The sequence below is a fragment of the Dermacentor silvarum genome, chromosome 11 (genome assembly GCF_013339745.2).
Source record: "Dermacentor silvarum isolate Dsil-2018 chromosome 11, BIME_Dsil_1.4, whole genome shotgun sequence".
Taxonomy (NCBI): domain Eukaryota; kingdom Metazoa; phylum Arthropoda; class Arachnida; order Ixodida; family Ixodidae; genus Dermacentor; species Dermacentor silvarum.
Genome location: NC_051164.1, coordinates 110,293,237 through 110,318,511, shown reverse-complemented (window position 1 = coordinate 110,318,511; position 25,275 = coordinate 110,293,237). Strand labels below are relative to the sequence as shown.

Here is a 25,275-nt window from a genome sequence, read left to right as displayed (position 1 = left end):
ATCTGGCTGGCATTGATAAAATTGAGGAGGCGCTGCGTGAGACATGGACGCCATCTGGCAATACATCGGGAAACATGAGCTTGTGCAGAGGGTTTCCTTCCTCCATGGCAGAGGGCGCTCGTCGGCGCGCAGTCGGGGAACGTCGTTCGTCGGCGCGCATAGCATGGCATTTTCAGCTCAGCTTAAGAAACTAGGGTTTTTAGAGTTACGTATCTATGTATTTTCTATTAAAGGAACACACCTACTAATACTTACCTAGTGATGTTGCGCCTCAGATATGCGTAATATTTACTTTGTGATCGATAACGTTCACAAGTATGAACAGCCGTACCAGTTTAAGTAGTGTGGGCGGTAAGCAAGTGGTCCAACTTTGGCCGGGTGGCTGAATCGGGTGACAGACAGACAAACAGACAGACAGACAGACCAAATTTTCAGCGATTATGTTCCCCAAGAAAGACTATCGTCTTTAATATGCTGCGGAGCGCGTCTCCGCCCCAATCCAGATCGCTCGCAGCGCCCTCGCACTATTTTTACCACACGCGGAGCCTCTGCGGGGGAATGTCGTTCGTCCCACTCGACCATTGTCTATACTCGCGGACAACTTTCTGTGGCAATGAAGGGAAAGCTACGGAGGCAAAGCGCGCACAAGTGAGAGCGCTTCTGAAAAGAGTTCCGCGTTTTAATCCACGTTAGTTTAGGCTGGCGAAGAGAAAACATAAACAGCTTATTAGGAACAGTTACATAAGATAGAACACACCACTGAGCGTAAAAGTTTACTTATTTTGCGGCTTTTCCCTTCCGCGTCTGGGCAAACGCGAAGCCGTCGCACGTGAAAGCTGCGTCGATTCAGCGTTCGTTCCGAGCAGCCAAAAGCACTGTTAAACGCTGCCGGACTACTTGGCGCACTAACACATGTGCAGCATCCACGCGCCCGTAGCTTTCCCTTCATTGCCACAGAAAGTTGTCCGCGAGTATAGTACACTCTATCGGGAACGAACGCCCTTGTGCACCGCAGTGCCCCTAGCTCACTCCATGCAAACCAGAGCTACGGACGAGAGAGCGCGCGTCGGGAACGAACGCCCTTGTACAACGCAGCGCCCCTAGCTGTCTCCATGCAAACCAGAGCTACGGACGACGAGGGAGGGACAAGGCTCGGCCCTAAGGTGCTTCGCCTCTAAAAAAAAAAAAAAAAAAAAAAAAAAACTGTTGCCATTTGTTTCTCTACTGACATTTGCACACGGAGCTTCTTTGGCCTGGGGAACCACTGTGCTTCCATTATTCAGACAGTTTCTTTGCCTCAGAATCATAACAGAAGATGGTTGTATCAGCACCCGTAACCAGTTTGTCCAGGAAATTTGACTAATGTTTTGCAAAATGTTCCAAAACAGCCCCTGATGTTTCTGCATGTTTCTTCTTTTATTCCGTTGTCTAAAGTTTTGGGATTCACTTTGTCCCAAAGCTTTCTCACTTCCAAGTCGTCCTGGATAATGGTACCAACTCTCTCACGGGATATTTCCAGATATGTAGCAATACTTTTGGCTGATATTCGCCAGTCAGCCATGATCATGTCATGGATGGCTTTCACATTTGCAGGCACAGAAACAGAAACAGGCCTTCCACTGTGTTTGTAATTTTTAACACCGAAATGGCCACTGTTACCAGTGACTACCCAACGTTTATGGTAGCATATGAATGCCCACTGTCATGCAAAGTTTGTGACATTTTATCATGGATCTGTTTTGTATGTTTCCCTTATAAAACAGGAACTTGATTACGGTTGTATGCTCTTGCAGACTGAACTTTTTTGGAGATGCTGCCATTTTCACTTCACTTTGGTTTATAAAAAGAAAGATAAGCTGAGAACATTAATAGCTGAATTTTGGCCGTTGATTATAGACAAATTAGCCAATACATCCTGCAATTTACAGATACCTTGCTCAGTTCTTTTTCTGGCAAGACTCAATACTTATCAGCACCCCTTTGTAGGTGAACGTATCGATAGATAGGCTATCAATGTTTTAGTCATACAACCCGTGTCACAAGCATGAAGTACTGGCATTCCGTCTTCGATATTTCATTAATTTTTTTCATGATTTCCTCCGGTTCACTGGATTGTTTTTTATGCTGCAACTCATTGCGCGGTCAGATGCAGCAGCATAACAGACGACCAAGTGAGTCACCACGAGTACCAAAACGTTGCGACGTCCTGCTCCCACATGGTCATCTTCTGTGTCATGACGTTATGACACATACAAATCATAGGAAACGAAACTGAAAATGGTTCGTTGAAAAGCTATTATCGTAAATTACAAAGAGTGCTCCGAGGCTTGGCAGTATTTTTTCTGAGGTATCGAGACGTTAAAGAACCACAGGTGGTCAAAATTAATCCGGAGCCCTCCGGATAATCAGTACTGGTTTTGACTCGTAAAACCCCAGAAAGAAGAAGAGGTATTGAGGTCCAGGACATCACTTAAAACAAAAGTTGAAAATGTCATGTCTACGTGGTGTGTGCTATAGTGTTAAATGTGCACAAGACTGTACATCTCTGGAAGCAACGATTACTTCCCTGTAATGCAGCTCGTGGTGGACACTGGCATCTTGGAAGGCCGGGTGACGATTCGACTTCTTACGCTTAATCAGAGTGTCAAGTTCCGGGGTTTCTTCATTCGTGCCATGGCGCTCAAGGGCAGCAACTGGGTCTTCTTCTCCGGGGTCTTTGAGAAGGATGCGAAGTTCCAGGACTCCTTGTACATCAGCTGCGACGGCCACGAAAAGGTGCCCTTTTCTCGGATATCGCCACAACTTTTCGAGCGCCTTCATTAGACACTGTGGTGGAAACCATGAGCCTGATTTGAAACGCGGACAGAAAAAAGAAAAGAAAATTAGGATTTTATTGCACATAATTACTTCAGAGTGCAACGTGAAATTGATGCACTCATGAAATTTATGTAACGGTTCATAAACATGCCGTATTCTCCAAGCTATACGTCATGGAATCCGAATAGCGCGAATGTTACAAACGCGCGTGAACCTGAAAAACAAAAACAAAAAAACATACGCGTCCGTATGTCCATGATACGTGTAAACAAGGTCATATTTCACTGATTAGCAGCGGTTTTCTATTTTTGCTATATCCAGGCACTAATCCTGTTTACCTTATAAGCAAAGCCTCTGAGAGCATAGCCTTCGATAAGCAAAGCCTCTGAGACAGTATTCACGCTTTGAATAGTTGAAAGTTGAAGCGCTTTGTGTGTCTTGTACCCCCTTTCTTTGTCCGCTTCTTCTAGTGCAAAAAAAAAAAAAAAAATGTGGGCAGCTTGCACTAGTGGTGGAAGGCTGGAGCAAACAGCGGAGCTGGTGATCGGTCGACCTAGCTTCTTCCATGTTTTTACTGAGCTTGGCTAAGTTTTGCTAGGGAATGCTAAGTGCTGCTATAGGCACGGTATTCTGAATCGGCTCGCCGCCGACGCGCAGATTCTAGCTTGGCCGCGCGACGCGCTTCAAGATTCCTTCTTCTTCGAGTGCTGCGGCTTCTTCTTCGAGTGTCCGGATCATCTTTGGTCGTCGCATGTCAAGGCCACATGCACTTGCCACCGAGTCAACGAGAGTTATGCCGCCGTCGCGGCGGCTCTTTAGCTCCCCGGTGCCGTCACGGCCGAGCTGCGCCTCCACACTTGCTGGGGCATGGCTGGTCGAAACCTGCCGAGCCGCTGCCAGAGGCGCCTGCTGCAGTCACGGACACCGCGCGCGTTCGGCGCGAACGTGGGGAAACGGATAAACGCGAACGGCGTCGGCAGCAGCTCTGCGCGTTGCCTCGTTGATGCTGCTACAATTTCTTTTTTTCTCTCTCTCTCGCTCTCATTTTCTCTTTCTCTCTCCCATGCATAGCGCGTGCCGCGCGCATGCTCTCCTTCCCTCTCCTTAATGTCCCCTGTCAAGGCAATTGTTCACGGCACGGAGAGGAGGCTGGGCACATGCCGCTCCGTGAGGTGGTTGCTAGGCAACGCAGTGACGTCATAGCTTGGCGAAGTTTTTATTGCGATAGCAACTGTATTGACACTCCAAGCGGATTTCTGCCGTCGCCGTGAGGTTCCGTATAACAAGGGCGATAAAATCGTCGCCGCGCGCCGATTGCTGTATGTGCGAGGGAGGCACATACAGAGAGCACAGAGAGTGAACGCACGGTGGAGAGCAAACGCGACGTCTCCGTCGCACGAAATGCCGTAGGGGGTGGAAGCGAGAGGGGGGGGGGGGGAGCGCCGTTGGAGATCTGTCGATTCAATCTCGCACGCAAAAGGAGGAAAGTGGGAAGGCAGCGCGGGAGGGGCTGCGGCTTCTACTCTGCCAATAACTGCGCACTTGTACTTTGCGCTGCTACGAGCGGGCCCGCGCACCGTATCTTGAAAGCGATCTGCACACAGCTCCTACCTTTGCATGCGCTGTGCTTTCGCCACTCAGTTTCCGTTAAAGCGATAGACCGCACGAACCTTCGCTCGCTGCTGCCGCCACGCTTGCTGACGCCAGTGTTTTGACAGCGGTTGTCTGCGGTCATCGAGTGTTATCTATTCATATTTGCTTGTGCCCGCTGACACAATGCTTCTTAATTCAGTTATAAGTGAATGTGTTATAAGTGAAAGTTTATACAGCCGATAAAACTACTATCCTTACTACGTGGAAAACAAGGGGAATGCGGGAGATGGCGATTCAAGACGATGAGTAACACGAGAACAAGGTGAGAGCAGGAGCCAACGTTTCGACAAGTGGACTTGTCTTCTTCAAGGCCTTACTACGTATAGCTCTCTATTAATTTGTTATCGCAATTGATACTTCGCCTTGTGTTGCTTCTGGTGGCAGGTAATACGTTTCACAGGTTGAAGTGCCATATGTGACATTCTTCGCTTGACGAGAGTATTTTTGTAGGTGGAGGCGCAGTGTGTATTCGACATCACAATAAAAATGCTTCTTTACCGTAGGACCTTGCGCATTGTTTTTAGCCCCGCTGATGAACTGATCAGGCTTCGTTCACTTGTCTCGGATTGTGCCTTAGGGATTAACAATGGCTGATGTAGTCGTCGAGGTCTTCTGCCAATTTGAGTTCTCTGGTCGCTTTAGTCACTCCGAAATCGATTTCCCCTGATCCCTTGCTCTAGTTACTCTAAAATCGATTTTTCCTGATCCCTCGTGGATGTCAGTTTTGTACGTTTGCCGCTGAAGTTTTAGGAAATTAGATGAAACTAAAATTAGTTTCCTTCAGCTCGTTCTGCGTTCCTATAATGACAGGAGTTTTCCCTCCTTGTCGCTTCTGAACAGGCTGGGCACACCGTGCCAGGAAACTGTTAGAGCGCCCTGTCCAGCCGGTTACGCTACAACCTTTCCAAAAACATTGACCAGTTAAACGACTGGTCAGCAATGTCAGATACCAAATTACGAAGCAGGAAAGATAAATTTGATGCCTGTAGAATTGGATTCACTTGTAGTGATGTGCATTTGCACTTTCTGTTACATGCATTGTCTATAGATTGCTTTCCACACGTGTTGCATTCGGGAAACTTGCTTGGGAAACATATGAAAGTACCTGTTACGTCATTCGACGAGTAGATTTGCTTTTCACCAGCGAGGGTGTTATAGCCTCAGCTGATGCCGCATATAAAAACGCCTGCCTCATCTGTCCCCAACGTCTCTCTCTCTCTGGTGTAGACCGCCGTGAGCCACGGAGACGGCAAAGACAAGGTGGAGGTCGTGGTGCACTGGAGACCGGAACCTATTCCAAAGGATCTCGTCCAGGTCATCTTTAGGTAAGGCGGTGCGCACGCTTTGGGGCGAGGACCCTGACCAATAACATATCCTGGGTCATGAAAACGCGGACTTAATCCATTGGTTTTACATACAGAAATTATCTCTTTTCCTGCCAATTTTTTGGACAGAACTTGAAACAAGGGTTCCCCCTTGTTTCAAGTTATCACAAAATTGCAGCGAAATGTCAGAGTCATGGGCGAACGAAGATTTGTTTGTTATTTTTGGTTGGTTCAGGCAACACCGGATGATTGGGCACCACTGGCTCGCAGCTTGACTTCTAGGTGCCTATGTTTTTCCCCATTCTGGAGAGAGCTTTGCCAGAAGAGATGTACGTTGAATTTAAGATTTGGGAAGAGGAAGTAACCAAGCACTTTAATCTCACTGAACCAGAATGTTGCCTCAATACGGAAACACTGAAGATGCAGTACATATAGATAACCACGTGAATTCCAGAGATAAGCTTCTGAGCAGAGATGACGCCAGCAAAGAATGCAATCACAGGATTCTAGAATTCACAGGATTTCTAGCAAATAAGTATGCACACCTGCTGACTGCCTAAATTTGTGTAAAGTTTATGAACGTGAGTTCGTTCTGCGATTTTACGAGTGCTTAGTCAAGTGTCACAAAATATTTTGACGAACAAGATTACCTCACCTGTCTTCGAGAATACCCTTGGAAATCTTCTGATAACACCAGAGGGGTGCTTGCTTTGAGCAGGTTTATTCAAACAAGTTCCTGTATATATATATATATATATATATATATATATATATATATATATATATATATATATATATATATATAGACTAAATCGGCAACAGCGACGTCGCTGACGGTGTTGCGCAGGGCGTTTACATGAAACCAACAAAAACGGGTCAAGTATGCTTGACAGCCTGAGATTTCTCTGTCGTACTCATGTAAATACTAGCCGGCCAGGCTTAGCGAGCATCGAGTCGGGCTGAACTATCCCGACTGCACTGGGTAGATTGACTTAGCCTGACCCTGCTGAAGCGGAAACATAAACGTGGAGGTGTCAGGTCGGTGGGTTCGCAGCCAGCAGTGATTAACCGGACACATAGTTTTATTTCTGTGTTGCTTGTTAGTCTCTGCTGTTACAAGATTGCATATGTTTGTGGGCTACTTCTAAAAATAAGCAACCATTAATAAAGTGTGACTTTATCTCACAAAAAGGTGTGTGCTCAGGATAAGGTGTGTTCCCACTTAAGGGGACTGGCAACTAGCCAGAACGTGTTGTGAAATGTTGGTGGAAATGAAAAGACCATAATTTACAGCGATAAAATCGAGCATGCCGTTCGCGATTTAACTAGAAAATAAAATTTTATTGGCATAGGAAGTCACAAACACTGGTAAGTGGCGCGAACTGGCGGTGAAGCCTTGGTACTTTGGTTACTGTATGTAAGCCAGCTGAAGTACCGCATACTTACTGTTTAAAATGGCAGTTCTTATAATATTAGACGTTTGTGCTTTATTCTGTGCGTATGAAGAGTGAAAAAAGTCCATGCTAATGAACGACGCTATCTTTGTGGCAACAAATGGAGCAGCAGAGCCGTAACGTCCCTCACTGTATGGGGGCGCACATGTGAGAAGTTTGCGAGTGAGTACCTTGAGTTCTATGGTCTCTGTGAGATCGAAAATGCCATCGACTAATTGTGTCGTGAATGGATGCCAGCACTGCAATAATAGTACTACTGGTATATTGTAGCACTTAGCTTGGCGTGGGTAAAAAAAAAAAAAAAAATCCTGGCACATGCAGCCAGTAAAAGCATGTCCTTCGAGAATATTTTCTGTCACGTTTCTGTTAGGGAGGCTGTCGCTGAAGATTTGGGCGCCACCTATTATTGTAAAGATAATTCAACACTTCGGAAAACATGAACTGCCGGTACATCGGCTTATAAATGTCGGCGTATAATCGCTATCGCGCTCACCTATAACTGTTTCCAGCATGTTGCTTGAGCACTACATCCTCAATGCAGATCGGAAAATTCTTGTACAAAATAATTCACAGCATTTTTTGCAGTACCACTCAGACCCTGTAAGCTTTCCGTTACACTAAAGAAGCGGCTCCCATAAAGATTGGTTGTTAGTTCCTCTTCGAAGAAAAGAAAAAAAAAAAAAAAAACGCTTGCTCATATTCCTCCCTCTTTCTGGTGGTGTGGCTGCTGGATTTTTACGAATTTTAAAGTTCATAGGATGGCAGCTATGGGTGCGCTACGGGCGCTTCGAATTTCCTGCTTCAATGTGCTCCCTACAATTTGGTAATTAAGAAAAGTTTATTTTGTGCGTGCCTCAGTTTCTCTTTACTGTCATTGCATTTTGTAGCCCTGCAATAATTGATGCATAAGTCATGTAACATCAGCTCGGACATACCTGCACCTTACTTCCCCAACATATTTCAGTAGGCCATCATATTCTGTAATGAAGCTTTGTAACCCGTCGTGCTAAAGCTTATGCACTATCGCGTTACCTTGCAAGCTCCAGGTTGCAGGTGCAATCCCAGCCACGGCGGCTTTATTTTGATGTGGGTGAAATGCAAAACCGCTTGTGAACTTAGATTCAGGTGCACAATAAACAGAGAGTCTACCGTAAGGTAAAACCTGGAATTTGTCAGTTGTGGATAATTCTGAGAAAAAGCAGCGAATTTTCACGCTATTTGCTTTGAATCATAGCTCATTGGTTATGACTTGCATATTGGTATGACAGGAAGAAAGAAGTGGTTTGAACCGATCGAACCTACGCGATCTGGAAATTATGTTGTATGTTGCTGGTTTGTGGGTGTGAGCCTAGCCGGGTGGTTGCAGCATGCATAAAAACTTGATTATCTATCAGAAAGGAAGTAGTAGATCAGCGGTGGTCTGAGACTGCGTTGTGCGTAGACAGACTTGTCGAAGCGTGCCCCACGTGTAGCAATGTGTTTCTGTTTCTTCTATTTTTTTTTTCATCCTTCTTTGTGCACATCACACACCGCCCATGTTACACACCGCCCATGATTTAGCAAATAAAATTGAGTTGAAAGTTTGCGCTTGTGCTCGTCAAATTCGTTGTCCTTCCGTCTTTCAGTTTGTGCGCAACAACTATTTATTATGGATTGCTACCAACTCGCACAAACCAGTACCCATCTTATGTAGTCAGAATAATTCCGGAGTACTCCACTATATACGGTGGGCCTCATAATCATATCGTGACTTTGGCACCTAAAATCGAACATATTTAATCAATTTCAATTTAATTAAGCCTTGTATTTTACGACGCTCGTGCGCAGGGCGACGGTGGTGCAGACTCACGACATCTACTTCTTGAAAGTTGACAGCAGAAGCCTCCTGTTCGGCGCAGCCGACCCTGCCATGTTTAGGCGAATGACTCTCGTGGATCTCCACGGCTACTGTGTCGTGTCTGCAGCTGTCTGGCTTTTTTATGCCTGGGTGGTGTGAAAAGCATCACGGTCCAACGACCCGCTATCAGCCAAGGCACACCATTGAGGACAGACTTGTCGCATGGACTAATAGTTCCGTGCGAACTTGCAACACTTATGCGTGCAATAGTTAAGCTTCTCCTACATTCGCGCGCAGCAGTCATCCTGAGAACAAAGTTTCGGAATAGGCTACAAGGGTACTTTTTGCGTGCCAGAATTTGAGGACACAGAAGTGGTGAGATTTAGTATTTATGAATTTGCGGTCACGCTTTGCGTCCTTGCGAATAAATAATTGTATTCATGTGTTCAGTTACGCTTGTAACTGCGGCTAGAAAGCTAACCTATATGACAAAATAAAAAATATACTCCAGTAAACTAAAAGCCCTGCTTATACGCATTTCGTCCTTGAAGTTAATTACGAATAGTAAAAAAAAAAAACAATAAAAAATCAGAACATAAGCCGTTTGTAGTGTTCGTCGTTGGGCGGATTCTTCCGCTTGACTAGCAACATGTAGAAACTTTGCCATCTTAGGCCGTGCGGTAGTACTCATCATGCCCGTTGTCTATGCACGTGCCACATGGCGCCCATTCCATCGTGTCATTCCGCGCAACGGATAATTACAGCCGTCAAGAGGGCATTATGGTGACTCGATGGAAAAATCCAAACGAGTTTTTCACGTCTCCTTTCTCTCTGCTGCGTTCCTGCCATGTATACAAACACACTTTGACCCCCCCCCCCCGACGCGGTGTGCCAGACAGCAGCAGTGGAAAAGTCAAAGGAAGAGGCATAGAAAGCCTCGCTTTAAAAACTACGGAGCTATACATAGTTTTCATGGACGTCACGCCACGTCGCCACTGACCCGTACTTCCTTTAAACGCAGCCACCATTCTGGGCACGTTCGCTAAACTCGGCTACTCTGCGTTGTAGTATAGGCGCATGTATTTTGCTGCGATTTATTTGCCACGACAGCCATGCCGTTTTGCTTGATGTTCACTGTCGAAGCAGAAGCAAGACTTCTGTGAAACCGACCTACAGCGAGCCAGGCGTCGGTATGTTTAATCTGCCTAAAATTATAACATGGCAATGTGAGTGGATGCGAGTACTCGTTGAAAACTGTCGGAGCGTTTGGCTGGCTCGCAAGAACAGGAAACGTTTGAAGAATTTCAACAACGACTGAATCTGTGGTCACCACTTTATAACATCTAAGAGTCTTGAATCGCATTACTTAGTTTATTTCTTTTGGGGATGTGCTGCACACGAGCATCGACAGTGGGTGGATGGACATGGTCCAGGCCGGCTGGCAATGATCACCAGTTGCGGACACTTGAACTTATACCCGAACGTCGGCAGGGAGCAACCCGGCTGCTGAGGATCCAGCTGTGAAAGTGCACACATGCCCGACGGCCAGTAGTGAGTCTCTCAACACGAAATCTTGACAAGTCCTGAAAAAAGTGACGAGGACCTAGTACAAGTCGCATCAGCTATGCTATGAAAGCTCGGTTCGTGCGAAAACTGACATGACAATCTCGACTTTACTCCGTTTTTTTTTTTCGTTGGATGAAGTTTCTGGCCTTTGAAACCAGAGAAGTATATTTGCAAGCCTCAGAGCATCCTCAATAATTTTTCCGACGATAGTTTCGTTTTCGTTTCCCAGTAGGTGTATATGTTGTCACGTCATTACAGAGACAGAAGGTGGTCACGTGGGACTAGGACATATCTTGTCGTTTTGACGCTCACTCTGGCTCGCTAGGTTGTCTGCTATGCCCAATGAGTAGCAGCGTAGCTGACAGCCGAGCCAGCCAGAGAAAGTGTCAATACTTCTAGGTATGTCCTGCAAACACGTGACCACCTGCTGTGTAATGACGTGACGACACATACGAGGTCTGTTAGAAAAGTATCCGACCTTATTTTTTTTTTTTTGCAAACACCTGGTGGATATGAAACAAGCGCGCTTGCATCAGCCGACCTTGAACCTTCGTGCGCATGCGCGAATTTTTTCTCGCCTGCCGATAGAGTCAGTCGCTGGGGCGCAGCGTTTGAGTGAGGTAGTGCGCAGTGCTCTCGTAGGTTTTTTTATTGCAAGGAAAATGGCGGAGCGACAGGAGCAGCGCTACTGCATCAAATTTTGCCAGAAACTGGGCGACAGCCAAGTGGAAACCATTCGGAAGATTCAGACGGCTTTCGGTGACGATGCTATGAGCAGCGCACATATTAAGAAGTGGTACAACCGGTTTAAAGACGGCCGCACATCGGTGGAGAGTGAGCCACGCTCCGGTAGGCCATCAACATGCCGAAATGACTAGGCCATTGTCGAAGTAAAACGCTGTAGTGATGCGGGACCGTCGTATGACTATGCGAGAAATTGCGGAAGAGGTGGGCATCAGCACTTTTTCTGCACATTCCATTATGCCCGAAGATTTGGCTATGAAGAGGGTTGTGGCGAAATTCCTTCCGAAGCTGTTCACGGTGGAGCAAAAGCAACTTCGTGTTGAAGTCTCACAGGACATGCTGGATTCCACAAACAGCGACCCCGACTTCATGAACACCATAATCACTGGTGACGAGTCTTGGGTGTACGGGTACGACCCGAAACCAAATCCCAGTCGTCACAGTGGAAGCATTCCACGTCACCAAGACCAAAGAAGGCCCGCCAAGTGCGCAGCAACGTCAAAGTGATGCTGACTGCTTTCTTTGACTCCCGCTGTGTGGTAAACCCCAAGTACGCACCACAGGGTCAAACAATCACCAAAGAGTACTACAGGGATGTCCTCCGTCGCCTACGTGATGCTGTGCGGCGCAAGAGACCGGAAGTTGTGGTCAACAGGAAATTGGGGCATCCATCATGACAATGCTCCTGCACATTCCTCGCACTTGATTCAGACTTTTTTGGCGGAAAACCAGACTCCTGTAGTTGAACAGGCTCCTTACTCTCCTGATATGGCCCCCTGCGACTTCTGGCTGTTTCCCAAAATCAAGAGGCCATTGAAAGGAGCGCGATTTCAGACAAGAGAGGACATTATGGCTGTGATGAATATGATGATGATTATAATGACGATAAATGATTACAAGAAGTTGAAAGGTGATTCAACCTGTAGTTGACGTCGATCACAAGTTCTGGCTCCCAGCGAGGCTCTCACTATACGTCATACGATTCATGCACCCTATTCGATGAAATGTCGTTCATCGACTTCAACTAGACGTTGAATAGCCTTCCAACTTTTTAAAACTAATAAATAGATCTTGTAGTTAGCAAAATGGTTATATAATAACCCGTCGCGGTGGCTTAGCAGCTATGGTGTTGCTGCGTTACTAAGCGCGAGGTCGTGGGATCAAATCCCGGCCGCGGTGGCCGCATTTCGATGGGAGCGAAATGCAAAAATCTCCCGTGTCCCGTGCATTGGGGGCACGTTGAAGATCCCCCGGTGGTCAAAATTAATCCGGTATTCGCCCACTACAGCGTGCCTCATAATCAAATCGTGTTTTGGCACGCAAGACCCCCATAATTCAATTCAGTATTATAATAGGTAAAATGCAAGCAGAAGCAGTGGAAATTTCAAACACGCATATTACAACTTGGACACAAAGCAATGAAGGAGACAATGATCGTGTGTAATATGATCAAGCTATCACAAAGTTATCTGCAACTCCAAATGACAATCCTATCGAGAGCGGTGACATAAGGCAATCGCAGAATTAGTACCAATCAAGAGCGGCTTTATTATAATATTTTTAATATTTATTTTCTTGGGAGCAAAGTATGCTTTCATTGGAACAAAAGAGAATTAACACTTAAATCGTTTCTTTTCTTTGTTTGCTAAGGTAATGTATCGACAGTGTTTCCGACATTTCGTAACAGCTTCACACAAAATGCCTCGGATCTATGCAGAACGCCCGCATATGCTAACTCGTATCCGTTTATATGCCGATTGCTGTGTAGCTGATGATGTAATGAATTAATGAAAAATCTCTGAGCACCATACACCTTAGGGGTCAGGAAAGGGCAGCGAATGAAGCCAGCAGATAGTCATTGTAAGGTTGCAAGATTGAATAGCGTCTGACATCATCGTCTCAAAATGTTCGTGAGAATTACGAAGTGCTGATAGTGCGAACGCGTCGATGAATTGCAGCCTGCAGCGTATGTGATAGACGATAACGATAGCGGAAAGGAAGACCGCGATGGAAGAAAGACAAAGGGTGAGAAGACCTATGCTGCTAGGGTTAACTCTGCACTGTCGCCTAGGAAACGGTCGCGCAGCGCATGCGCAGTGTAGATGTGAAAACGGCAGAACACTGTCAGTGCCTGGCTGCGAATGGCGTGACTGCAAGTGCGGTAAGTGGCACTGGGTTTTTTGCGCTAATAAGCTGGACATTGTATTGCGAGCATGGTTAGTCTATTTCGGTCATCAGAAGAGTCATTATACGTTGGTGGAAAGGACAATCTAATTTTGTTTAGAAAAGCTGAAAAACGCTTTCGCTTGATCTTGCTAAAAATAATCATAGCCTTGCCATCAAACGCACACGTACAGTCGCAATCTTTTTGAGGGTGAACACGGGCAGGCAGGCAAACAGGCAGTGAACTTTATTTTAAGTCCTGAGGAGCGACTCCGAGAACCCCTTACGGGGGAGGAGCCACCGCGGGCCGCTCCCACGTTGGGACGGGCAGGCCGTGCCTGACCGCCGCGTCGTGGGCCCTCTGGACAGCCCGTAGCTGAGCGGTGAGGTCGGAGCTCTTGAGCGCCTCCACCCACTCTTTATCCGTGGTGAGATTATCGTGGTCCCGTAACGAGGGACACCGCCAGAGCGTGTGTTCTAAAGTGCAGAAGGGATCGCCGCAATCCGGACAATCGGGCTCGAACGAGTCCGCGTACCTACTGACCCTGGCTAGACTGGGATAGGACCCGGTCGCAACGACCCGGTCTGCAGCATGCGAAGGGTGGAAGACTGAGGCCTGGAGAGCTTGGCGTGAGGCGGGAACATAAAGAAATTCAACAAGAGGGGACACTCCCATAGAGCCCAGAGGCCGAATTGACTGCAGCGCGCCAAGCGGTCGTTATAAATCACTTCCGGTTTCGGTTTTGGGCGCGCGCATTTTGAATACAAGCTAGCACGCCAGCTCCCCTCCCCCCTCCTTTTTTTTTGCTCTTCGTGCGGAATCGGTTTATTATTTGATAAAAATGATTGCGAACGATCTCGTAAAGTCCCATCGAATCTGTGCCACGTGCAATTTCACAAAGTAGACGCAAGACCTTTTGTGCAATGAGGAAATATTTATTTTGCTCTATATAAATGCTCGTTCCGCGCTTTTTGTGAGTTCATCCAACGTTGTGACACCAGCAGGTAAGGCAGTAGTTCCTGTATGAAGCTCCACCGGACGGCACCAGCTGAAAATAAAAGTAAATTACAAGCATGTTACATTTGCAAGCACGTAACAGCATGTTACAAGCATGTGCCATTTTGTTATTTAGACATAGGAATACTGCGTGTAGAGGCGAAACGTGCGAAAGCGGTGAATGGGCGGCATTACAAACAAAAGCAATTCGCTTTTACATACATGGCGTAGAAAATACCCGACTCATCCCAAACAATACCATAAAATATGAAAACATCTGATTTCCAAGCGTTCCCCCATTTCCGGGCATTATTCCGTGTACTTTGGCAGCACGAATACACGGGCAACTTCGCGTTTCCAAAACTTGGCCTCGGGCGACGCGACGGTAGCTACATTTAGAGACGGACGCAACAGGCACTCAAGACAAATGCGTGGGCGCAAAGCCTGTTTTCAGTCCTTTAGAAGACGGAATTTTCGAATTACAAGTTTCTGATATGTTCCTCGGCGTTATCTTTCGCGCGTTCTGCCGGCGCCAGCAGCACACTCCCATGTTATCACTCTTGGCAATCGCCCATCGCGTTTTCAAAAGGCGTGAGTATTGAAAGAAGGTATATGTTGCGGGGCCACAAAAAATGTCACAGACTTGTCCCTCTAAGATTCATTACACGCGAACTAACTTTATCACCACGGCCGAGCTGCTTATCGCTAACTGCGTCACAGCGCGCTGTGCGGCCAGCGTGCCTCAAAAGTACCCTAGAAAGTAACGAAATTACTTTTCAGTAATGTCTGGCGTCAGAGAAAGCCGCACAAACTTCTCCTAGCAAGATGCACTAGACTACGCACCATGCACGGCCGAGTTAGTTCTCGCTAACTGCGACACGGCGCCCTGCGCAGCCAGTGTGCCTCAAAAACCGAAATAAATTACAATAATCCCCTAGGAAGCGTCGGAAACATGTCCCAGCACGATTCATTAACTCAAATTAACTGCGCCAGGATGGCCGAGCTGTTTTTCGCTAACTGCGTCTTAAGTCTCGGTCCCGTGCCGTATAAGCCTAATTGCGTCGTAGACTGTGAAACAAGATTTCTCACCTTACCGTAGTCCAATAGTTCAGTGGTGTCTTGTCCCAGTGCAGAAGGAACGCAAGAATACGCCGAGGTTACATAAAAAAAAAAAAAAAAAAAAAGGAGACAGACGGGTCGCCTCGCGCGAGCGCTCAAACGCGCTCGCAGCCGTCCTCGCTGGCTTCGGGGGAGTGTCTGGTGGATGACGCATGCATCTGGCGCGTCATTGGCCTGTCGCTAGGTAAGGCAAGAAAAATAAGTCGCAAAGCTTAAGTTCATTTATATGCAAAAAGTTTTAGTTTTCGCGGCAAAGAATTAAAAAAAATGTCACAGTTTCGCCCTATAGGGGCGAAGCAATGAATGCGATAGCAACACATCAATGTCATACAAAGTAAGGTGAGCGGCTTTGGTAGCAATTAGAGCACTGCACGGGCCCGCCCGAGCCCGATCAAAACTTTTACGGCGAGACCCGGGCCCGGCCCGGGCCCGGAAATATTCTACGTTACCCGCCCGGCCCGGCCCGCCACCCCTTTACCTTAAGCCCGAGCCCGGCCCGAGCCCGGCTAGAAACCGGCCCGAACCCGGCCCGAGACCGAAAAATACATGTTTTCAGAGTTGAGAAGCCCGAGAATAACTCGCAGAAAGCCCGAGCCCGGCCCGGGCCCGCGTCAAAAAACCCGAGCCCGGCCCGGGCCCGGGTCAAAAAGCACACGCCGTGCCCGAGCCCGGCCCGAGCCCGTGAAAAAACTGCGCTACCCGGCCCGGCCCGGCCCACGGGCCGGGCCGGGCCCGGGCTTTTGTGTAAGCCCGAGCCCGTGCAGTGCTCTAGTAGCAATATGAATTGTAGTAAACATGAGCTGATTAAGTAAGCAGGTGTGCTGCGGCGTAAGTAGACCGACATGAAGAGAGACTCGATGACCACGAGAAGGCGCGTGTGAAACGGTGGTGTTGATGCGAAGCGCTTCCCCTGAGCAGCGCGTGCGAAGGGACACACCTGTAGCGCTGCACTGCCGATCCGGGCAGCATTGCATGTATACGTGGTGTTGGAAAAATGTGGCCCGACTATTACTAACTGATGAACAGCGTGGTGTGAGCGCGCACAACAAACAATGAATAGATCACACTGAATGACTGCAGACAACGACTGTCAAAACGGTGGCAGCAAGCGCATACGCCGCAAACGGGAGAAGGTACGTGTGCGGCTATCGCTTCAACGGAAACTGATCGGCCGGGGAATGCACAGCGCATACAAAGGTCAGAAGCCTGTCTGAGATAAGAGACGGTGCGGGCGAGTGCGACGAGCGCCGTTGGTGGCAGTGTTGTTGACTCTGTGATGCCCAAACAGCAGCTATTCTGGACGGTAACGAGTCGTAAAGTGATCGAACATATTCCCGATCGGCTTTCAGCCTTTCCCACTCGTTGCTGACTTGCGCCCACAACTGGTCCGAAGTCGCGGAATAAAGGGGCTTCCTTGCCAAAGAAGCTTTCAGACGGCCCCACACGTTTTCTATCACATTCAGGTCCGCTCCTTTCGGAGGCCATTCCAGTAGCTGCATGTGCTGCTCCGCCTGGAACTCCTTGACAGCCCGCGCCGTGTGTATCGGTGACCGGTCCTGTTGGAACAGGTAATCACCGTCTGGGAATAAACTGCTCGCATATGGCAACAGCACATTGTTCAAAATGTTGCAGTATTGTTCCGACGATAAGTGTCCACGTATACGTTGCAGGGGCCCTAAACCATATCTTGAAACAGCACCCCACACGTTCACACTCGATCTCCCACTGGCAGAAACACCTTGCACGTTGTCCGGGTCGTTCCTGCGTGGCATTGTGACGTTAACTAAAACAATTGCTTTTCAAAGCAGGAAGTTTGCCTCACCGTGTGCCTGGTAGTCTCCAAACACGCAATCTTTGGTCTTGTCGCGTCGAAAACGTCGACTCATCCGAAAAGATGACGCGACCCCACTCTTCTGATGTCCATGCTTCGTGCAGCTCAACGAACTGCCGTCGTGCGTCCTTGTTTGCCGCCGTTAGTAGTGGCTTCTGCGCTGCGACGCGACTGCGAAGGCCCGCAGTACGCAGGCGACGTCGAACAGTGGTGTCCGAAACGTCCAAATCCAAGTCCTCGCGTATTGCTGGGGCTGGCAAGAAAGGGTTACGAACAGCAGCTGCAACTATGAGGGCGTCTTCATCGTCTGTGGTAGCTTTAGGGCGGGGCGCGCGGGGTGCATCCTGAATGCGACCTTCATACTTGTAGGCTTGAATTATCCTGTTCACAGTCTTCAGGGGCCTATTAACTAAAGCGCCAATATACCGCTGGGAATAACCTTTCAGGGAAAGATCGACAATTGAGCGCCGTTCATCATCGGGAACCCTAGCCATAATACGATCTGGCGACACAATGAACGGCTGTGAAAGATGTTTGGTTGTTTTATATACGGCGTTGCATGCACAACAACTTTGAAGGGAACGAATAGACACGCCCCCATAGATATCGTGGGTCTATCGCTTCAACGGAAACTGAGCGGCGAATGCACAGCGCATACAAAGGTCAGAGCCGTGTGGAGATAAGAGACGGTGCGGGCGAGCGACGAGCGCCGTTGTTGGCAGTGTTGTTGACTCTCTGATGCCCCAAACAGGCGTCGACCAAAGGCAACGACGGAGGATGAAGACGCGCTTATGGTAGCTGCTGTCGTCGAGAACCCGTTCCAGTCCGCGAGGCAAGTGCGGGAGCAGCTAGATGTGGACGCTTCCCTTGCTACGGTCCGGCGACGCCTCCGAAGTGCTGGACTGCGAAATTCCGTAGCTGCACGAAAGCCAGTCGTCACTGCTTCGAACAAGAAGTCACGTCTCCAGTTTGCCGAAGCACACGCCTTATGGATGGCAGATGACTGGGGCCGAGTGATCTCGGATGAGTCGACTTTCACAACTCGCCAAGACCAACGGATGCGAGTTTGGTGAACCAGAGGCACACGGTAAGAAACTTTTCTTAATGCACGTTTGATATTGCGAACGATGGTCAAAAATACGATTTCCATGCAGTTACGAGCCAGCCAATGTGCAGGGAGTCGCCGCGAGTGGCCGAAACTGCGTGAACGTGTGGGGCGCGGTTTCAAGGCATGGTCTCGGGCCTCTGCATCGCATAGAAGATGCCCTTACATCGCAGCGATACTGCACAGAAATTTTGGACAATGTGTTGCTGCGTCATGGTCTTGACGCACGTCATGGTCATGTCATGGTACGTGCGCATAGTTGCAGGGTTTATGAAAAAATGCAGAGTCATTTCCGCTAAAGCATACTCCGTTTCAGAGCTACTTTTGGCGAACACATTCTCATGACTCGATTGCCACCTTTTATCTTTTTCCAGGTCGCCAATCTATGGACAGGGTCAGCAACAACCGCAGCCTAACACTCGCTTCTCCCGGTGCTAACAACAGGATGCTGGAGGAAGGGCAGAACAACATCAACGCCCTTAGCAAAGTCTCTGGAGGCACTTTGCACCGCATCTCGGCCAGCAGCAACATCAGCGCCATCAAAAGCCCTGAACAGCGGCAACCGCCGTCGCAGCACCACCCCAACAAGCTCCAGTGGACCCCAAGCCACCTGAAGAGCGGCCAAGCGGCCCAGAACGGACCCCATCACCGAACTTGGGCTCACAGCCGGAGGCTGGGACACTACTTGGATTCGTCGAGCGTCTATAGTTCGTTTGCGGACCACATCTATGAGTCCATCGATGGTGATGCCTCCTCGGTCGATCGCCTGTCCGATGTCCCGCCACCGCCCGCGCCTCCCCAATCCGAGATGTTCTATGGAGACCTGTCCGACATGAGCCAGCACTCCTAATCCAGCTACGGCTACTACCAGTGGCCCTTGCTCGTCACGCCACTGCCGGGCAAGTACCAGCCCACACCCCTGGCACACGTCATGCAGGGCTTTGCAAGGGACTACGCCACGTCTTCGCCAGAGATGCCGCGCTATGGTACGGAGCTGCAGAGGCACTTTGGCTCAGGCCGACGCAAGCACGACATCGTTGGCTTCAATGGGCCTCCTTACTCACCCAAGATGCTGTACGAGGCCGTCCTGGCGTAGAGGCTAGAAGACGCGCCGACAAACTTCTCCTCAGACTCGGGCATGGTCGCCGACAGCGAGGATTACTGGGGCACATCACCGACGCTGCCGGACTTGTTGCACGGCCCCGTAGAGAGCAACCCCGTGGTGATGGCGGTGTTGGATGGCGAAAAAGCGGTGAGCAGGATTCGTCCGGATGCCATGATGACGACACCATCGGATCCGAGATTGCAACAGCAGCAGTCTCAGGACCAGCAGCGATACAACCTCATCACGTACTGCTAACCGGAGTCGGGTGTGTGATTGGCACGTGCATGTGCTTGTGGGCAGTGCGGGTGTTCTTTTCTTCTTTTTTTTTCCGCTTAGAAATTCTCGTCGCATAGGACTTTTAAGAAGCAATCGTGTACTTAACTGAAATGGACTGGCACTTGCGAGGGACGGACTCTGTGTGTTCCCCAGTCCGTCTACCCGTCCACGAGAGGACTTTTTTTTCATGTTTCGGAGGAAAGCAGGTATAGAAGAGAGGCCGGTTCTTTGAATCCTGAGCATCTATCTAATCGTCGAACACAAGAGTGCAGGGGGAAGTGCTACTCGCTGGCGAGAGCAGAATTTGTACAGCCGTTCTTGCTTACCGCCCGTGATCGGAGGAAGAGCACGAACGTCTCTCGACTCCTTAATTTAAGAAAACAAAATGACGAGAGAATGAACGGTGCTTTTTGCTAAGAAGCCAGATATAATCAACGGCTTTGTATATTTTTATTATTATGTCTGTAAGTACAATGTAAATCTAGACATTCGCGCCTGTATTTAAATGTCCTTGTTTGATGTCTTTTTTTTCCAGTGTCTTGTAAGTAAGGTGTGTGAGAGCTATTTTCGCAGTTTCGTAAGTCACCTGCTGCTATAAGCAAAGCATTACCAAATCACCGACAGTGCTGTACAGAGTATAACGGGAGAAACATTGGTTGCACAAACTCTATTTTCTTGCTGCCACTTCGGTCCTTGCGCACGCCAAGCTTGTCATCCGTGACCAGCCCAATTTCACTCTAGCCGATTTTAAACAAGATCTGCTTCAAAAATCAAAAATGCAAACAGAGAGAAAAAAGAAGGAAGACTCAAGCTTGGCATAGGCAGCATTCGTGTAATTTTTTTTTCTTATCATCACAGTGTGCCGTCACCTTTCATGTCTTGAATAGCACCCCCATTGATACATTCCTATAACCACCTCAAATTTGAAGCACACTAGCAATTTACAGCAGCCTATGCCTTAGAATATCAATTAAAGTCTCTATTTCCTGTGTGAGGCTGCAGAGATGTTGCAGCTATTCTGTGATCCCAATCATTGCCTAAGTTATCCAGAGAAAGCACAATGTGTGTATCTGCGTTAAGGAGAGGTTTAGAGTGATTCAAGACTGCCGGAAGCTGTTATTAATTTAAGACGTTTGAAGTTCTTGCCTACGACGGCTCTGGTGTCATGGCTCGAACAAATAGTGGTCATTTACCGGCAGCATAGAAGGCTGAGTGAAGTTGAAAGGTCTGTGTCCTTTCTAGCACCTAATTGTACAGAAGTGTGCCAAATAAAAAAAAAATGTTTGAAATCTTGCAAAGCTGTTTACAGTTGTTACTTCGTCAGGCTAACCAGGATACTCCCATCATCAGGGGCTGTGCATAGCCTGAGCTGCAGCAGGCAGCATGGTGGAGCGACTGCCCTAGAAAGGTGGTGTTGGTCCCGGGTTTGATCACCAGACCTGGAGGAATTTTTATTCAACTGCGAAACCTTCTTTCTGAGAAACCTGTATGGAATTCCTTTCTTTGTGCTACTTCACGTACACGAGCTTTTTTTTTTTTTTCTGTGCGGCAAATGAATGAATGCAAGGAAATGTCTATTTACTAACGAGGCACCCTTGAGAAGCACCAACATGCAGGGTTTCGAATTTCAAATTTTTTCTGTTTTTGGGCCTTTTATTTATGTGTGTTCTTTGTTGCGCAGAAATTTCCAACAGAAGTCAGCACAAGTCTCTGACTGCGTCAGGAGGCATTGTAATTCAATTGCTTATCGATAAACATTTAGCTCTGAGCAGGGGCGCTCATAACCCTTGACGTCACCGTGAACTCCATCGAGGCATCACTATGAGAATTTATTCTTGCGACTTTCCTTACTTAGGAGCCTCCACTGACTTTAAGACGAAAATTTATGTTGCTCTGAACTGTAGTGCAAAAATGTTCACTTTACCCCATGCCAGCGCTCACGCGTAGTTGCAAGAGAAAAGAGGAAAAAGGAAGAACAAGATAGTGAATCACCATTGTGCAGTCTGAATAGCACTTGTCTAAAGCGGTCGAGTCGCCGGCAGCGCCAGCGTCCGCAGTTGATACTTGGAGGTAGCTGCAAGGTTGCACTTATGCTCGTCCTATAGCACGCGTGCCTAGCATGCGGATTGACCATGTGTGGTCTCATTGCGGCGCTGGCCTGTGCTTTTTTTTAGGGGCGAAGCTCCTTAGGGTGTGGGTCTGTCCCTCCTCTGTAGTAGTAGTCGTCGTCGTAGTCGTAGTAGGTAGCCACGTCTACTTTTATGAAAAAAAAAAAAAAAAATTCCGGAAGTTGTGTCCGTAGCGCGGAATCGAACCAGGGACCCCTCGCTTCCGAACGCGCGGCGCTAGCCACTACGCCACGAAGCGCACATCGACACACGCACCACGATGACAATAAATACCCAACATTAACGAAAGACTGCGCGTTTCTAACGCGTTTGTGCTAGCGCGTTACGGCCCGTGCAAGAAGCTGGTGTAAGACGCTGTGGCCTCTCTGCCTTACCCCCGTATTCATAAACGCTCCTCGACTTGAACTTGACTTGCCACCGCCTTGGGCAGCGCGTTCGAAACGCGTTGAAGGCGGTGACAAGTCAAGTTCAAGTCGAGGAGCGTTTATGAATACGGGGGTTATACTCTCTCAGCAGTCATGTGATGGCGTCGGCAAACGCGGTGCACGTTCCGGCATGTGTAAACGGCTGCGTAAGACGCTGTGGCCTCTCCCCCTTACTAGAGAGTACTGCACGTTTCTAACGCGTTTGTGCTAGCGTCCCCTTAAGCGGGATATGGTGCAATTATAATGAAGGGCGCTGTTATAAAATAGGAATGACGTCACATATGGTGCGTGTCATTGGTGGAAGTCAATCGTTCGATTTAGTGTGGCGAGACTGGGCGAATTACACGGAAGATTCGCGGTTTACCGATGATTCCATCCGGAGCTTCGCCCACTCATCATCATTCACCCCGTGGATATGCGGTGTTTTTTTTTCTTTTTTTTTGACAAGCGACGGCCAAATTGACCGATTGCTGCAAGCTCTGTACTGCAAGCTTTGTAGACCGGTAAGACAAATTAGGCGAGCCTTCTTGATCTTCCAGAAACTGCCAAAACATGGAGAAAGGTAAGAAAAAGAAAAATCTCCGGCGTCTATATACGGCGAACATTCATCACATTTTGTGGCTGTGCCTTGGTACTCGGAATATCAGGCACAAGATGCTCAAGGAGGACAGACCGCATGTTCCAGAGGATTTCAACTGTTGGGTGACGGACAACGGAAGGGTGCCTCCGCCATGACGTCACTTAGTCATGCCCCGCTTCGCCATTTCATATGACCGCTCCATTGTTAAAGATGGGCAAAACGGCTCACTTCATTGAGCGGCTCGGAACGGCTCAGCTCACTGAAATGAACCGCTTCATTTGAACTGCTCATCAGTTCACTTAAATCTGTAACCTGTGTTACGCAAAGCTAGTTATTTGGCTTTGAAAAAACGATATATGCATAAGTATAATAAACGTGTTATATGTATTTCCACTAGTGTTTGGAGAATATTTATCAATTACTTATTTTAAAAGCGCGAGTTTTAAATTGTAATCAACCTTTATTTTCTGATATTGGGGATAAGATGCTTATGATACTGTAACAGACGGAATGCGATGCATTTTGTCAGAAAAAATATAACTTCATCGTCATTACCGGAGCTTTACTGTTTTTGTGGTATTTTAATATCAACTTTGGTAAAAATAAGATTTTTTTAGCGCCCGAGCGATAATGGCGACCTGCCATCATGCGCCAGGACCAAAAAAAAAAAAAACTCCTATTACATCTAAGCGAATCATGGTAGACCCTCAGAAAATGCACAGAGGCGGATGACATGATCGAAATTTTCATGACTACACTAATTAGAACAAATGGAGAACAGGACGTAGTAAACTGTACGTTCACCTGTTGTCTACAAAGACACGAAAGACTTCGTCTCCGAAGTGTTGCACCAGTGCATGATGCGCGATCGGTGAGAGTCGTCAGACATCGTTCGAACAGAAAGCAGGCAACGACCGGCGCCATCCTTTGCCAATTAAGGCTTCCTTACTTCTCACTTCGGTGGCATCGGGTGCCACACACAGGACGCAAAGAAAACCAAAGGGACTGCCGCGCACACCGCACAAAGCGAGCGAGTACAAGTAGCGCGAGTCTGCCCACGCCGGCCACCACTCGTCGGCAAGAAAACGAAACCACGAAACCCAGCAGAAGACCCGGCTCTGACGGAACGGTTCGGCACGGCTCGCTGAACGAGAGAGAACCCGCTTCCTGAACCACGGCTCACTCGTTCTTTAAAAAGAGCGGCTCAAAACATCCGACTCGCTCCTGAACGACCCACCTCTAGCTTCAATGTTGAGAGAGAGAGAAATAGAAGAGAGGAAGGGCAGGGATGTTTACCAGACGCACGTCCGGTTTGCTACACCGCACTGGGGGAAGGGGGTAACTCCCACGATTATCCTTCCTTTGAACGCCACTGTAGCACTGTTCAGTAACTGTTGTCACTAAAATCGCCTGCAAACGGACAAATACATACACGAAGTGATGGTTCGGGTTATTGCCTAAAAGGTCAAAGCCTCAGGTTTTTAAACTGTATCACATATATTCACGTCGCAATCGATCCGGATCATAGTGCCACGTGTAGTTGATTATCTTTCACCGGTGAACCGCTTTTCACCAGCTAACAAATGTTAACCGTTATCGCTCGGCGCAGGACGCGCCTGTATGTATCGGAAGTTTCTCGAACGTTATCGATGCTTCTATGTGTTGTCTGTTGTCACCGACGCTTATGTAATCTGATTGTAGGAGCGACGTGCATTGTCTAGTACCTTCTGGAAGCCACGCGGGCACCAGGGATTGCTCTAGAACCTTCGATGACTCATGTATAAAAGCCGACGCGCTTCGCCGCTGATCAGATTTCGACGATCGCCGACTGTGTTCGCCGCTATCGTTGTGCTTACAGTGTAGCTTGCTTTTGTGAGCACAGGTTCGCCCAACAAAGAATCAGTTTCGTCATACACAGTTTTACGACTGTTTTCTTCACTGTCACTACCACGTGACAACAGTATTCCGATACCTCTTTCATGTCGCTCAGGTTGATTTTTAAATTTGTTATTATAACAATAATGAATAAGTTACCTAATTAAATAAAACGAAAAACAAAATTTCGGCGTTTCCCATGTACAGTCTGTTTCACACTTAGGGGAAAACTCGGAGCGCGTTGCAAGGCGCTCCGAGTATTCCCCTAAGTGTG

At 48.0% G+C, this 25,275-nt stretch overlaps 2 protein-coding genes across 2 annotated transcripts; both read left to right on the top strand.

Moving 5' to 3' along the window:
• Nucleotides 1-2,544: 2,544 nt before the first annotated feature.
• LOC119434052 (uncharacterized) lies at nucleotides 2,545-9,665 on the top strand. Its single transcript, XM_037701357.2, has 3 exons — nucleotides 2,545-2,775; nucleotides 5,698-5,795; nucleotides 9,077-9,665. The coding sequence occupies exons 1-3, from the start codon at nucleotides 2,572-2,574 to the stop codon at nucleotides 9,243-9,245; spliced, it is 471 nt and encodes a 156-aa protein (XP_037557285.2). The 5' UTR covers nucleotides 2,545-2,571; the 3' UTR covers nucleotides 9,246-9,665.
• Nucleotides 9,666-18,208: 8,543 nt separating this feature from the next.
• On the top strand, nucleotides 18,209-21,475 carry LOC125941479 (uncharacterized). The gene is made up of 2 exons (XM_049658830.1): nucleotides 18,209-18,856; nucleotides 18,986-21,475. The coding sequence occupies exon 2, from the start codon at nucleotides 18,997-18,999 to the stop codon at nucleotides 19,459-19,461; it is 465 nt and encodes a 154-aa protein (XP_049514787.1). The 5' UTR covers nucleotides 18,209-18,856; nucleotides 18,986-18,996; the 3' UTR covers nucleotides 19,462-21,475.
• Nucleotides 21,476-25,275: the final 3,800 nt, after the last annotated feature.

Excerpts from the sequence above, each read along its gene's own strand:
- LOC125941479 (XM_049658830.1), top strand. The coding sequence starts at position 18,997 with ATGGACAGGGTCAGCAACAACCGCAGCCTAACACTCGCTTCTCCCGGT.
- LOC119434052 (XM_037701357.2), top strand. The coding sequence starts at position 2,572 with ATGCAGCTCGTGGTGGACACTGGCATCTTGGAAGGCCGGGTGACGATT. Across the intron at positions 2,776-5,697 it reads GCTGCGACGGCCACGAAAAG|ACCGCCGTGAGCCACGGAGA; the intron begins GTGCCCTTTTCT and ends TCTCTGGTGTAG. Across the intron at positions 5,796-9,076 it reads CTCGTCCAGGTCATCTTTAG|GGCGACGGTGGTGCAGACTC; the intron begins GTAAGGCGGTGC and ends GCTCGTGCGCAG.